This window comes from Molossus molossus, unplaced genomic scaffold (genome assembly GCF_014108415.1).
Source record: "Molossus molossus isolate mMolMol1 unplaced genomic scaffold, mMolMol1.p scaffold_m16_p_7, whole genome shotgun sequence".
Taxonomy (NCBI): Eukaryota; Metazoa; Chordata; class Mammalia; order Chiroptera; family Molossidae; genus Molossus; species Molossus molossus.
In genome coordinates, this window is record NW_023425401.1 from 36280467 (window position 1) to 36292466 (window position 12000).

Genomic DNA, 12000 nt, shown 5'->3' on the forward strand with positions numbered 1-12000 from the left:
AAGGGAGTGAATATATTGTGACGTCAGGTTATTCAGCAGGAATAAAGATTTCTTTGCTCTCCTCATGAAGCACCAATGAAGAAAGGAGGAAGATAGGGAAAAAACAAAGTAACTGCCTCCAGTGATGAGTCCCATCATGTGACAGATAACTACACTAGATATTTTATGTATTTTATCTGATTTAATCCTCAAAACCACCTTAAGAAAATTTACAAATGAGAACTCTGGGGGTTAGGGAAATTCTGCTAGTTGCCCAAGGTGCACAGCAGGCACAGAAAAAGGGATTCAAACCCAGACCAGCCCAACTCTAAAACCTATTCTGTTTTCAGGCTAGCTCTACTGTAAAGTCAGTGGCCACTTCTTCCCTTACTTCTCTCGCTTTCCACTTAGAAGATCAATTATGTCAGTATGATGTGATCAGTAATAATGACAATATATTATGAATATCTATTGAGTCTTTATTGCATACCACACAAGACCTCATATGTATTATTTCACTAAATGCCAATAACAAAATTGATTTGTACATGAAAAACTGACGCTCACAAGTTAAGGGACTTGTCCAAGGTCACTCAGCTACAAGTGGCAACACCAGAAATCTTGAATCTGTCTGACACACAGCCTACCAAGACCCTTTATGTATGCACTACATAAGCCCATAGTAAAACCTCAACTCAACATCATCTAGTACCTTAAAAATCCTTAACTAATCAGATTGATTTCATTGATTTTTTTTTTGTAAATTTTTTTTTTCTTTATTGATTTTTGAGAGAGGAAGGGACAGGGAAAGATAGAAACATCGATGAGAGAGAACATCAATTGGTGGCCTCCTGCATGCCCCCCACTGGGGATCGGTCCCAGGACCTGGACATGTGTCCTGACCAGGAATTGAACAGGTGACCTCTTGGTGCATGGGTCGACCTCAACCACTAAGCAACACCAGCCGGGCTCATTGATTTTTTATGTTGCAAATACAACATCAAGAAAATACATAGATAACAAGGATTCATTTTTCTGTAATGCTACCTCTAATGTCTTGAGCTTAGTATTCAATCATAATCACTTTAAATCTCTTTATCTCCTTTTACAGTATTCCAGAATGAGATAAGGCTATTCAGAATCAAAACCCTCCATCAATACAATACTCAGTTATGTTTACTACACTGTACTGTTTCCGAAAGGAAGTAAAATCTACTAGATCCTAGAAGACATTTTAACAAGAGCCAGAATCAAAAGGAGTTTCACATCACTAAATCTCAAGAAGCTAGAAAAACCAATTAACTATAATTCCCCATTTGACAGCACTGTGGTTAATCCAAATTTTGCTGATTATCGATCAAAACCTTGAAATTATTTAAACATAAGGAATTTTTATATTAATGTCCTTGGTTTCTTACTGAGATTCAATTGCAATGAATTATTTAACAAAAAACTGGAAGAGCTCCAACAGAGTCATTAGCATTAGTAAATACACAGTTAATGTGTTTTAGAACAGGGCTTAATGGACTCCAGAACCGCCTCTGTGATGGTTTGGGTGGGAGGCTGAAACATCCTCCTTAATAATGAACACCATCTCAACACCTTGCTGGCTTTCACTCTTCTTGGTTTCAAACTTCATTTGAATATACAGACTCTTCAAATGTATCCCTAACCTGTAAAAGTGAAACTGCAAAAATTCAATGCATGTAATAAATAAAACCAGGACTAAATATTGGTTTCACACCATAACTTTACAGTCATCTTGGGAAAGGTTTTGCAACCCAATACGAAATTTTAAGTTAAAAGACAACAAAAAAACTAAGTTTACATATTTTCCAAGGCATTTATAAAATAATTTTTAAGTAAATGGATAGAAGGATGATTACAATACTCATATGCACTCTAGGGTTTTATTTTAAGGCATTAAGCACCTTTTGCTTAATTTCCATTAACACCTTCATTAACGTGGATGACACGTTAAACAAGTGAAACAAAGGCCAGAAGGCTTCTTAGGGAGTCTGAGGGCTTATTTTTAGCTCTAGCACAATTTTCTTGCAGAAAGCAGTTAGCTGTATAAATGAAAGTTATGTTAGGTGGCGGCCACTGTCTTAAGGTTTAAATGGGCTTTTCTATGTCCAACCCTAGAAATCTAGCAATCCCATTCCACGTGATACTGTTGTCACCCTGTTATAGTCTGTCACATGGATTTATTCGTAAATGTCCTACACATTTCTCGGTCGGTCTTTATTTGTTGGTCAGTTGGTTGGTTGATTGGTGGGTGGGTTTAAAGACAATAGCCCCAGAGCTCAAATAAATGGAAGAAGTTCGAGGTACATTCCTAAATGCTCGGACAAGTTCACAGCGCGCATTTCTCTGCAGCAATGGAAAAATTCAGAGACCTCGGGACTGAACACCCTAGTCTCGCTTTGGAGGACCTGAGTACTGAACAAAAGGTCCCAAGGTATCTGTCCCACTTCTCTTTAGGTTAGCTGTGTTGAACAATACCAAGGCAGAACTCAACATTTCACCAATTTCCGAAGCTAAATTATTGACTAAACACCCAATACCAACGCCTGCGCGCAAAAAATAACTGACACAGCCGCACAGTAGCGTGTGCAGCGGGGCCGGAGCGTCCCCTCGCCTGTCCCCCCCGCGGGCGCGAAAGCAGGAGCGGTAGTGGCGAGGACCGGGAAACCCAAACTGGAGGCTTCAGATCATCCACAAATGAAACCCCACATCCTGAAGGAGAGGGGTGTCTCTCCGTTCCGTCGTCAGCCTCCCCCACGTCCCGGACACTGTTCCCTCATCGTCCGCGCGCGGCTTGGCGCACCCCACGAGAGCCCCGGGTGGCCGCTGCATTGCTGGTGCCAGAAGCGCGGGGCCGAAGGGGCGGACGCCGGGGGCGCCGGGCCAGGTGCCCCGGGCAGCGCGCCACTCACCGATGCGGCTGAAACTCTCCGACAAAGTTCTCCGCAACTTCTTCATCTTGCCGATCTTCTCGGCCGGTTGCGGTTCAATGAGGTCGCACATCTGGGCGACACCGGGCCAAGGCAACTTCCCCAAACTGGTCCAGAGCGGAGCGCAGACAACGGCGAGAGCGCGGCTCGGGGAAGGCGGCGCCTCCTCCTCCTCCTCCTCCACCTCCTCCTCCTCCTCCACCTCCTCCTCCTCCGGCCGGGAGGCGACGCGCAGGGCTCGGGAGGCTCGGGAGGCGAGCGGCGAGCTGCAGGCTCCGCTCAGGCCTGGCCCCCGCTGGGCGGGCGGGGGCGTCCTATGTGGTGCCGGGGGGCGGCCGCGATCGCCGCTACCGTGGTGGCTCCGCGCCGCGCCGCCGCCGCCCGGCTCATTTTCCCTCCTTTGTAACCGAGAGCTGCGCGGCCGGCAGTGGGGGTGGCGCGGCTGGAGAAGGGGCAGGGGCGGGCCAGGGACTAGGTGCGGGAGCCAGGGGTCGCCGAGGGCGCGGGGCAGGAGCGAGGAGAAGTTCTCAACCCCGAGTTTCGGACGCTCGGGAGAAAGAGCCGCGACGCAGAACCGCTGCCCGCCGCGCCCTCGCCGCCTCTCCCGCCGCCGCCGCCCCGCCTTCCCCTCGGCAACGGCCCCCGGGCGCGGGACCCCAGCACGACCTCGGCTCTCTGCTCGGAGCCCGCGTCCTCTGCAGCACTCCCCGCCCGCTGGTGCCCCCGCGGCGCCCCCTCCTGGCCGCCCCCGCGCTCCTCCCCTGGCCTGGCCGCCCCGCCCTCGCGCTGGAGGACCGGCGTGGAGGGCCGGGAACCCGCAGGGCTGGGAGCGCCCGCGACTGGGGACCCCATCTTGGCTGTGGAGAGGCCACCGAAAGGAAAGGGACTGAGTCTAGATCGTTTATCTGAGTGGTTTTCTCCCTGCCACGAACGCGTGTGAAAAGAGCACGGAGTTGGGGAGAAAAGGGGGTGTCCACCACCGCTGCCTCCTGGCCGGGGGAGTGGAAAGGCCTCGAGGACATACTCAGGCTTAATGGTGACTTTTTTTCCCCCTTTAATTTTGCCGAGGAGCTGTGAAGCGAAAGATGCAAAGGGAAAGGTGGGCCGATTTAGAGTCAAGAGCAAAAGCAGAAGCTTCAACTCTAACCCCGCAAGGCAGGGCTAGGGTTCTGCTTCCATCACCCCCATGCCACACGGAGCGACGGTCGGAATGTAGATGTGATGTCTGTTAGGAATATCCAGTTCTTCGGTAAAGAGCAAACAGACGTCCTTGGTTTGTTTCCCATGTTCAGAATCTATTTCTAAATTGGAAGACTTTGAGGCCAAAGGTATTCTGACCTCCTCTTCCCCCACCCCAGAAAAACAGAACTTTAAGTGGGGGGAGGGGAGGGCAGGAGGCGCTTTATAAAATCCCTGAACAAACAGTTCAGGCAGCAAACACACATCATTTCATTCCACTAAAACGAGTGCTCCAAATGTCAGTCTCCCCAGGGAGAGCAAAGGAAGGTGGGGGAGGGCCTGAATGTGTTGATTTGGAGCCAGCAAACTTCTTATGAATAGAAATTTAGTAATCTTGAGTCATCTGGCTGTGTAATGAGAGCTTGTGAGCCTGTGACAATGCAGTTTGGTTTAAAGGAAGTTTTGGGAGTTTGTGTTTTGTTAGTAGATTTTTATCTTAAAACAAAAACTAGCCTTTTGCCTTCCTTATATTGTGACGTAAAACACTTAGATTTGTTCTGGGCACTGAGCACATTATAGGGTCTTGATAGATTGCACCTGATTAAAAAAAAAAAAAGGAAGCCAAGCCAAGTGGGGAGCACCAGGAGTGTGGGGAATTGTCAGGAAGTCCATATGAGTAAAAATGCAGGGATGTTGGTTAATGGTGACCATATCTACTATTACAAATAGCACTAAGTGTGACCTCAGACAGAAAAACGTTTCACTTTCACCACTTCCTCAGGTTAGAGAGAAAGTTATCAGCAGCTGTGAATGAAGACAAAAGCAACCAGTTAAATAACTGATGGGTTCTGAGAGTTGACAGAGATAGTCATTAATTTGATAAACTCTGACTACTGTATGCCTGTGGTTGTTCTGTTATTTACTGACAATGGCTGTTTATATGTTTTGTTTTGTTTGTTTTTTTCCTGTTTTACCACCTCAGTAGTTAGTATTTAAGACTTCTTAAATGGTCAACTTCTGCTTAAATAAATTATGGTCTGTGCATACAAAGGTATGTGTAGTAGGTAAACATTTTTCACCCTTGATCTTAGCCAAAGGCCTACAGGAACAAGTAAAAGCTTTTTAAAATTACATTGATTAGCTCTGGAGGGTTTGACTCATCAGTTAGCACATTGCCCCTGGTTTGGTTCCTGGGTTCAGTTCTGGACTAGGGCACCTACCTGGGTTGCAGGTTTGATCCCCAGCCTGGTAAGGGTCCTCCCAAAGAAGGCAATCAATCAATGAATGTTTCTCTCTCCCTCCTTCCCTCCCTCCCTTCCACTCTCTCGAAAAATCAATGGAAAAATATCCTCAGGTGAGGATTAGCAAAAAATATACAATAAAATGAGATCAGTATATTGATACATAAATATATCTAGGGTAAGTGATAAAAACATTTATCATTTACTTATTTGTGGGGAAAAGTATATACATATATATGTTTCTATATACATAGAAAATTTCTGGAGGGAAAAAGCCAGAAAACTGTTGTGTGCATACCCAGAATAGAAAGAACGTTTCCTTTGCATTTTAAACCTTTAAGTATAATTTGAATGTCTTACCCAAAGAATGCATTGCTTTTATAATATTAAAAAAATATTGACTTCATTTTTACTTACCCCACTCCAAAACTTCAGCTCTCCCACCTACAAAAAAACCAATTACAGTATACCTGACAGGAGAAACGATTGGTAGTAATGAACCAAATAAGCCTTGGAAATTATGAATAACCAACTTTCCATGATATGCTTACCTGCTTCCTTTGTTGGTGATATATTAAAATGGCAAATTTTGTAAGAAAGTGATAACGAGCCCTGGCCAGTTTGGCTCAGCAGTTAGAGCATCATCCTGCGGTCCAGAGAGAAAGTGATAAAACAAAGAAAAATTTTAAGTGGATGTTTTTAAGATATGTATACTTATGTTATAGGACTCTATTCTTTTTTTATATATGTTGATTTTTTAGAGAGAGAGGAAGGGAGAGAGAGAGAGAAGCATGGATGTGAGAGAGAAACATAAATAGGCTGCCTCCTGCACACCCCCTACTGGGGATCAAGCCAACAACCCCGGCATGTGCCCTGACCTGGAATTGAACTGGGACCTCTCAGTCCATGGGATGATGCTCTCAATCCACTGAGCCTCATCAGCTGAGCTAGGACCCAACTCTTTATACAGTTATTTGTTTCACATTTGCCTTCACCTTAGATTGTAAGGTCCCTTATGGCAGGGACCCTATGATACAAAACAAAAGATACGATGCCTGTTTCATAGTGGATGTTAATTAAATGTTTGTTAAATGAATGTAGAATATAGTGCTGCCACTGAGAAATGATGTGTCGTCCTCAGAAACCACGATGACTATGCAGCATCTGCATGGCATATGTGTCTTGAGTGGGAGGGTGGATCAGTGCCAGTTCTCCATCTGAATTTCTGGTTCACAAGGTTAGAGTTTTGGTTGGCCTGAAATAAAGGTGCAGTGTCTGAATACAAACACATAAGTTTACCTGGGGGCTAACTCATCATGGGATGACTTTAATCAGATTCATCAATTAAAGCATGCGTGTGAAAACAGCAGGTGTGGCTCAGTGGCTGAGCATCAACCCATGTACCAAGAAGTCACCCATTTGCCCCTCTCTGAAATCAATAAAGAAAAAAAATTTTTTTAAAGCATTCATGTGTATAAATTAGACCTGGAGTAGTAGTAACAGTAGCTGGAGACCCAGGACTCATAAGTGCTAGTCCCTACTCTATCACTAAATGTTGTGTGCCTTAGACAAGTAAGTGACTTACCACTTTTCTATCTTTAAAATGAGAGGCTTGAACTAGATGACCAGTGATAGCTGTGAAATTCTGATTCTAAGTTGAATGGTAAATTACTCCTCTCCTAGATTTATACTAAATGGTATATACATTAGTGAAGAGTAATTAATACATACATGAGAGAGACAAGAAATTATGTGAATTTTAAGATACATTATTTCTAGTCATGTTATATATAAATTATGCCTTTATTATAAATGGATCTTATCCTTATCAGAAAAATAGCAGGCTAATATACTGGCAGCAAATTTTAAGGGAAAGAATCAAACCCAAATGAAATGAAATATAGAGGGGATTTTTAAATTTTGTATTTACTAATTTTAGAGAAAGCAAGGAACGGGGAGAGCGAGAGAGAATCATGGATTTTGTGTTCCACTTATTTATGCACTCATTGGTTGCTGCTTCTATGTGTCTTGACCCAGGATCAAACTCATAATCTTGGCATATCAGGACAATGCTCTAACCAACTGAGCTACCAGGCCAGAGCCAAAGCATATACGGTTAAAGGTTAAGACATATAGTCAGGACTTCCAGTCAAGATGGCAGCATAGGTAAAAGCAATATCACATCCCCCCATAACCAAATCAAACTTACAACTAAACTACAGAAAAACCATCATTCAAAACCGCCTGAAATCCAGCTGAATGGAAGTCCTACAACTACAGAATTAAAGAAGCAGCTGCATTGAGACTGGTAGGAGGGGTGGAGGTGGATGGGCTGGTCCCACACCCACATGTGGCGGATAAAAATCAGGGGGACACCTCGGCTGGGAAGGTCCTCCCTGAGGACTAAAGGGTCCCCATCCCACACCAGGCATCCCACTCAGAGTTCCAGTTCCAGGAGGAGAAGTCCCCATAACTTCTGGCTGGAAAAACCAACAGGAACTGAGGCTCAGGGAGGCTGAGGTGGCTGCAGCTCCAGACAGCTGCTCTTAAAGGGCCTGCACACAGACTTACTCAGACTTGCTCCCTCTAGGCTTGGAGGGGAGGCAGCTCGAGGGGCGCTGGAGACATACAGGGAAGAACTGAGCTGTTTGGCATTGGAGCAAGGGCTGAAGGGGCGGCCTTCTCCAGGACAGATTTGCTGTCAGAGGCCTTTCCTTTGGTGAGCCCTTCCCTGGGGTGGCAGACAGTCGCCATATCTGGGACACCAGCAACCTGGCTCACACAGGTTGCCCTGTCCTGGTAATTCCTTGAGGCCCCACCCCACCCAACTTTCAGGCCCACCCAAGCTGTTGCCAGTTGCTTAACCATAGGATTGGCCTGTCTTGGATCCTGTTTCAGGTTTTCCTAAATTCTTTCAAACAAGTAGCATCTGGTCTCAGATAGCCCCATACCTCTCATTAAGTAATACACAGAAACAAACACAGAGAGGCATCCAAAATGAGGAGACAAAGAAACAGGTCCCAAATGAAAGAACAGAACAAAACTCCAGAAAAAGAACTAAGCGAAATGGAGATAAACAACCTAACAGATGCTGAGTTCAAAATACTGCTTATAAGGATGCTCAATGAACTTAGTGAGGGCCTCAAGAGCATTAAAAAAGACCAGTCAGAAATGAAGGAGGCACTAACTGAAATAAAGAATAATTTACACAGATTCAATAGTAGAGTAGGTAAAGCCAAGAAGCAAACCATTGATTTGAAATACATGGAAGCAAAAAACACCCAATTAGAACAGCAAAAAGAAAACAGAATCCAAAAAAATGAGGATAGTGTAAGGAGCCTCTGGGACAACTTCAAGCGTGCCAACATTAGCATCTTGGGGGTGCCAGAAGGAGAAGAGCGAGAACAAGAAGGCGAAAACCTATTTGAAACAATAATGACAGAAAACTTCCCTAACTTGGTGAAGGAAACAGACATACAAATCCAGGAAGCATAGAGAGTCCCAAACAAGATGAATACCAAGAGGCCCACACCAAGACACATCATCATCAAAATGCAAAAGGTTCAAGACAAAGAGAGAATCTTAAAAGCAGCAAGAGAAAAGCAGTTAGTTACTTACAAGGGAGTTCCCATAAGATTGTCAGCTGATTTCTCAAAAGAAATTCTTCAGGCCAGAAGAAAGTGGCAAGAAATATTTAGAGTGAAGAAAAGCAAGAACCTACAACCATGATTACTCTATCCTGCAAAGCTGTCATTTAGAATCGATGGCCATATAAAGAGTTTCCCAGACTAGAAAAAGTTCAAGGAGTTCATCACCCCCAAACCGTTATATGAAATACTTTGAAAAAAAGATAAAATATATGAACAAACAAAATGGCAATGAATACATATCTATTGGCAATGGAATCTACAAACAAAATGAACAAGCAGAGCAGAAACATTCTCATAGATACAGAGAACCTGTTGTTGGTTGCCAGATGGGAGGGGGGTTGGGGGAATGGGTGAAAAATGTGAAGGGATTAAGAAGAACAAATTGGTTGCTAGACTGACAAACCTCAAAGAGAAGGGTATTGGGGGGTGGGAAGAAATAAATCAAAGAACTTATATGCATAACAAATAGACACAGACAACAGTGTGGGAAAAGGTGGGAGGGAGGTGGGGGTGGGGAGGAGAGGGTCAATTGGGGAAAAATGAGGAACATCTGTAATATATTCAACAATAAAGAAAAAAAAAAAAGACATATAGTCACCCCTGGCTAGTTTGGCTCAGTGTTTAGAGCATTGGCCTACAGACCAGAGAGACCTGGGTTTGGTTCCCACAAGGGCACATACCTCAGTTGCAGTTTTCCCCCACCCCGGTTGGGGTTGTGTGGGTAGCAACCAGTCAGTGCAAAAATGTCCTTGGGTGAGGATTTTAAAAAAAAAAGACGTATAGTCAGAGCATCATTGTTAAAGTGGTGGAAATTTACATAATTAAATATCTTCTTAGAACTCTAAATAGTCATTCTAGTTCATTATTTTTAGGATCAACCATTATCCTCCTCTTTTGAACACATCCAGAAACTGAAGTAGCACAAGGTTAAGCACCTATACCCAGTTTTCAGTGAGTCATCAGTGAAATTGTTACATGGAATCCAAAACTCCTGTTAACAACTTTTATGTTCCATCTGTTGGATAATGTCCAGTCTTAAGCATTCTTCCTCCACCTCTTCCTTCTTATTTTTTTGACAAAGAGCAAATTAAAATCAAAAGGGGAGGGAAACGGAAGTTTGCAGAAACCATTGTATTCACGCTCAGATTAATGCAGCCTCCCCTCCTCTCTCCCCCTCCCCCTCTATCAGCCATCTATTACCTGCTCCCTCCTAATTCAAATCCTTGACACATTTACAGAAATCACTCCCCTGCTGACACAAACCTCCGGCCTTGTTCAGGAATAAGACCTATGTTTGTCTGATTGTTTTAGAGGTAATTCAATTTTTTATTATATATTTCAAGAGACCTAGGGAACTAAGAAATTGATGTACTTACAAATGACTGTAGGGAAAACAAAGAAGTTGTTGAAATATCCAAATGAATTCAATCATAAATTAGCTCAGAATACTTTTAAAGAAAATAAACTATGGGGGTCAAAGTGTGCATTGAAATACTGATAAATTCTGCTCTTCTATTAAACCGTGCATAAATATCACAGCAGCGTCTTATTCCTGTTTTTTATTTCATTCCTGATTCATTTCATATAATTTGTACAATAGCAGTTTATGTAAGAAAATACTACTATTTCTAGCTAACATACACTATATTACACAAAGAAATAGGCCTAGACATGCCACAGGCTATCCCCAAAATCTTCACACAGTTTCTAGTTTTAGATTAAGACACACTTTGGTTACCAAAATCTTTTCTTTTATAAAACATTTCTGAAACATGATGTGTGGCTTTTTTTTTTCTTTTGCTATACTCTGGGTATAATCATGGTTGTCCTTATTGTAAAAATTGGAACTATTCTGAAGCAGAGAGAGTTCAAGGAACTGGCCAATTCAAAAAGGCTAATAAATGGTCAGAACTCCTAAATTCCAGCAAAGTATTTTGCTTTTTCCTATGTTATGAAAAGAAGTTAAAAGTGTGGTATTGAAAATGCATAGTTGACTCAGAAAACGAGGCTCCTTTCTACTCTAGTTGGTGTTTGTAAATGAACTAAACATTCTACAAGTATCACTTAAACCATTGTAGCAAACATCAGTAGTGGATTAATAAAATGCAGTTTGATCATAACTGCTATTTAATCCAATATTCTTCACCTATGAGGATGATTCACGTCAAAACTACTTGGTGTTTTAGTCTGCTTGGGTTGCTATAACTGAAGACCACAGATAGTAGCTTGCAAATAACAGAAATGTATTGCTCACAGTTCCAGAGGCTGGAAGTGCAAGATCAGGGTGCCAGCATGGCTGAGTTCTGGTGAGAATCCTCTTCCAGGCTGTGAACTGTCAACTTCTCATCAAGTCTTCACATGGCAGAAGGGGTGAGGGGACACTCTGGGGCCTCTTTCATAAGGGTCCTAATCCCATTCATGACAGCTTCACCCTCCTAACCTGATCATCTCCCAAAGACCCGTCAAATATCACCATGGGGATTAGGTTTCGAAGTATGATTTGGTGGGGGGGGGGGGGCAAATATTCAGTGTATAGCACTTGGGGAGCATTTTCAAAGGACTACTGGAGGGGCAGAGGAGGAAGAGGCACATATAGATTGAAGAAGCTTCTGAAACAATTCTTGTACAACCACCAAGTAAGAATTGCTGATTTACTCCCTTAAGTAGCAATGTGATGGTAGTTATTTCATGAAAGTCAGATATAGAAGACAACATAAAAATACCCATGGAGTGTAAAAGACAACAAGGTTGGAGAGGTAACATCCTATGTGCATTTCAAACAATGAAAATACATACATACATACATACATACATACCATTAGAACCTGAGAAGTTTAAGAACCACCCCCCCCAAAAAAAAGGAGCCTGGAAATGTTAATTCTCAGTTCTAGAACCCTCTGTCATGAACTATAGAACCATGTAGCCTCACCAATCCTCTGCTTCCTCGTCTGTAAACTAAGATAGACAATTATCTTGGTAATTATCTCCTTTTCC

At 43.3% G+C, this 12000-nt stretch overlaps 1 protein-coding gene across 5 annotated transcripts in view; it reads right to left on the bottom strand.

Moving 5' to 3' along the window:
- CDK14 (cyclin dependent kinase 14) overlaps positions 1-3105 on the bottom strand; it is a 595016-nt gene extending 591911 nt beyond the window's left edge. For 3 of the 5 annotated variants that reach the window (XM_036246270.1, XM_036246265.1, XM_036246269.1), the window contains exon 1: positions 2919-3067. In XM_036246270.1, coding sequence (XP_036102163.1) covers positions 2919-3009 — 91 coding nt within the window. In that variant the 5' untranslated portion in view covers positions 3010-3067. Of the gene's footprint in view, positions 1-2918 lie in introns of all 5 variants that reach the window. The other 2 variants (XM_036246264.1, XM_036246267.1) reach the window with 2 other exon arrangements.
- Between the last annotated feature and the right edge of the window lie 8895 nt (positions 3106-12000).